The sequence below is a fragment of the Lycium barbarum genome, chromosome 4 (assembly GCF_019175385.1).
Source record: "Lycium barbarum isolate Lr01 chromosome 4, ASM1917538v2, whole genome shotgun sequence".
In the NCBI taxonomy this organism is placed as follows: domain Eukaryota; kingdom Viridiplantae; phylum Streptophyta; class Magnoliopsida; order Solanales; family Solanaceae; genus Lycium; species Lycium barbarum.
The window spans coordinates 127,652,323-127,655,734 of NC_083340.1; the positions used below are offsets into that span (position 1 = coordinate 127,652,323).

The following is a 3,412-nucleotide window of genomic DNA, read 5'->3' on the forward strand; positions in this document are numbered from 1 at the left end:
CAAATTTATATTGCTACTTATGACACTAATCAAACTGCAAAGAGTTGTATGTAAGTCAATCTAGCACATTTAGACGGTTTATTGTCCTTCATGTGCATCCACATTCTTGCTAAATGATCAATTCCCCCCAGATTGATCATTCAGATGATCCATATTCCCCCGAGAAAACAGATTTGACTACAAGCCAAGCTAAAAATAAGATTGATTTTCAGTCTTTTCCGTATCTGGTTCATCAAGTTTACGATAAGGAAAACAGAATCTTGACCATTACAGCCTTCTTTATCCAGATATGGGCTAAAAATACAGAAACATGTTCCAGAACTGGTGAGAGTACAATCTAGAAATACCTTACAGCCATAATAAAAAATATTAAGGAGAAAAGAAAGGCAAACAACCCGCTTATGAGCAAAAAAAAAAAAAGTAAGCTTAAGCATTGTTATAAGTCAAAGCTGTTTGGATACATGCGAGATAAACTTGGGTGTTAAACTTTTACCATGAGAATTTGTTTACTCCATTACCATTCCTACAAGACTAGATGCATTAGACAAGTTATCTTGTTGGCACATCATGGAAATCATCATTTCCCAAACTTCTTTACTAATACAATTTACAGACGCCATGTTATCGAAAGCTCTCATTAACGATTCCCTATCTCCTTCTTGAATCAGCCCATCGAACAATTTAATCAAACTCGTATCGCGAGGAACATATCCTTTGAAAACCATCTCATGCAAAATAACCGCAGCTTCCTTGAACTTCGTCGCCTTACAGAGCCCATCAAAATATATCCTATAACTAACCACATCAGGTTTACACCGCCGTCTAGGCATATCATCCAAGATTTCACTAGCTTCTCTTAATTTCCCATCATCACAAAGGCCTCGAATTATCACATTACAACTAATCACATCAGGCTTACACCCTTTCCCTTCCATCTCATCAAGAACCCTAAATGCAGAATCAAAATCTTTCTCCTGACAATAACCATGCATCAACGCGTTAAAAGTAACCGTATCACATTTACAACCGTTCTTTTCCATCTCGTTCAACAAACCATAAACTACATCCTTCCGACCAATCCTAAAATACGCGCTAATCAAAGTAGAATACACAGCTGAATCCAATTCCACTTTCTTTCTCAACATTTCCTCTTTCAACTTAACCGCCGCGTCCAAATCATTAACCTTACAAAGTCCTTTAATCAATGCAACATAAACAAACGCGTTACCCTTCAACTTAAAATCTCTCTCCATTACCCTTTTCATCGAAAACGCTTCATCCAACTCTCCATTCACGCAGAGTCCATTAATCAACGTCCCAAAAGTAACCACATTCGGCGTAATTCCTCTCTTACGCATTTCATCAAACACTTGACGAGCGTTACCCAAATAACCACGATTACAACTCATTTTCATCAGTATATTAAACGTACAAACATCTGGGGTTCCATATTTTTCAAAATTCTTTAACAATTCACCAGTCTTGATATATTCTTTACAATTTAAAAGTGCATTTAACAAAGTGTTAACAGATTTTATACTTCTATAACAACGAAAAGAGGGTATTTCGTTAAACATAAGAAGAGCCTTTTCGGATAAATGTGATCTTCCGTAGAAGGAAATAATGTTGCAGAAAACGACTTCGTTTAGGGAAATTTGAGTGTCTTGTTTTAATTTATTGAGAATTAGTTCCATTTGATTGAAGAGTTTGGCTCTACCGAGTTTGGTTATGATTAGATCATAACATAAGGGAGAATAACGGAAGGGTTTAGGTGTTTTTTGGTAGTTTTTATTGATGGGATTAGGATTGAGGAAGAGTTGAAGGGCGATTTTCGGATCCTTTTGTTGGCGAAGAAGAGAGGAGAGACTGAAAGGGGATACTATTTTTTTAACTTTTTCCATTTTGGAGTCACAGTTGTTTGTGTTGATTTGGACTTGGAAGCTAGGAAGTATTCTATGTACCAGTTGTTTGTGCCCAACTGATTGGAAGCGTAAGCAGCAGCAGCAACATCCCACACATTGAGAATTGGAAGGGTAAGGTTCTTACAAAATAGTTCCTCTCGCTCATAATAAGTGTCATCTTTGATAAAAGAAATTATCCCGTGTCATCTTAAGAAATCAAGGCATAAACTAACTCTAACATTTTAACTTTCAAACAATGAAAAAAATAAAATTTCTTAAAAATATTACTATCATACTATTCATTTTATCTATCTATAAGCAAATAATCAATAAGTATTACAATTAAAACGTAACTCCTTCATGAATAAAACTAAAATTACTTTCAAATGGCGAAATAATAAAATATGATAATTTTTATACATAGGACAAAAGACCAATGACAAAGAGAAAATGTACAATTCGGTTATGTATTTTTAAAAGAAATATAAAGTGATATTCACTCTCACGATATTCTTAAATGTATGCAATACTACAACTTATTATTTGAGTTACACCTAATCTTTTCAATTCTATAGATGAAAAACTATTAAGTACCATACATTTGTTAAAGAATTATAAGGGTCAATGATTTTAATAAAGGAATTTGACATATAATTTGTGTAAGAATTGTTTGGCGAGCCCCGAGCGTTGGGCGTTAGGCGTGTTTAAGGCATACAGTCGGGAGCTTAGGGCGTAAGCCTCACAGGAACTAAGCCTCGCACGTGAGCCTCAGGGCGTTTTGCCAGTGCCCCCTCCTGGGCCCAACCCCGAGGCTAGTCCTGAAACTGCCTTTTAAAACACTGATTCTACTCTTAGACAAAAACTGACAAGTTAAAGTAATATCTAAATGATGATTAGAAAAGCTGCTTATTAACTTGGTATTGTTGGATTCCCAATGTCAAAAAGTTTACTACTTGTGCATGCTCTACGCAAGAGGAAAAAGTAATTTATTTTATTATATAGGGATAATTTGGTAAACTTCACATTGCATTATTAATTTCTTAATATGTGTGTTTTTGGCTAAGGTGACACTTATTATGGGACGGAGGGAGTATTACTCTATATTATATAATATTTTAATATGACTATTATAAAGGTAATTTTGCAAAGAGTGTACCGATATAATAAATGTCGGGCAATTTGCACAATTGCCCTTCATACAGACTGGTCTTTAAATTTTGTCCCTCAATTCGCTAGTCTTTAATATTAGCCCCTCGCTTAAAAAGGTGGCCGAAAATACCATGAGGTTCTGGGTTCGAAACCCATTAGAGTAAAAAATAATAATATTTTCGCAAGGCATGGGTTTCTATGAACCTATGCCTATTCGGGTGAAGTTACATAGAACCTATGCCAGAAATGACAAACTTTGCTTGTAAGGCATAAAGTCTGCCGGTTCCGGCAGACTTTGCCTTGTAAGGCAAGATAGACTTTGCCTTGTAAGGCATAAAGTCCGCCGGTTCCGGCAGACTTTG

General features: G+C 35.7%; 1 protein-coding gene across 1 annotated transcript; it reads right to left on the bottom strand.

Moving 5' to 3' along the window:
- Window positions 1–237: 237 nt before the first annotated feature.
- LOC132636412 (putative pentatricopeptide repeat-containing protein At1g53330) lies at window positions 238–2,021 on the bottom strand. The gene has a single exon (XM_060353269.1). It carries the CDS (start codon window positions 1,899–1,901, stop codon window positions 507–509), a length of 1,395 nt encoding a protein of 464 aa, XP_060209252.1. The 5' UTR covers window positions 1,902–2,021; the 3' UTR covers window positions 238–506.
- Window positions 2,022–3,412: the final 1,391 nt, after the last annotated feature.

What these genes read in the sequence shown, in the direction of transcription:
- LOC132636412 (XM_060353269.1), bottom strand. Translation starts at nt 1,901, where the DNA reads ATGGAAAAAGTTAAAAAAATAGTATCCCCTTTCAGTCTCTCCTCTCTT.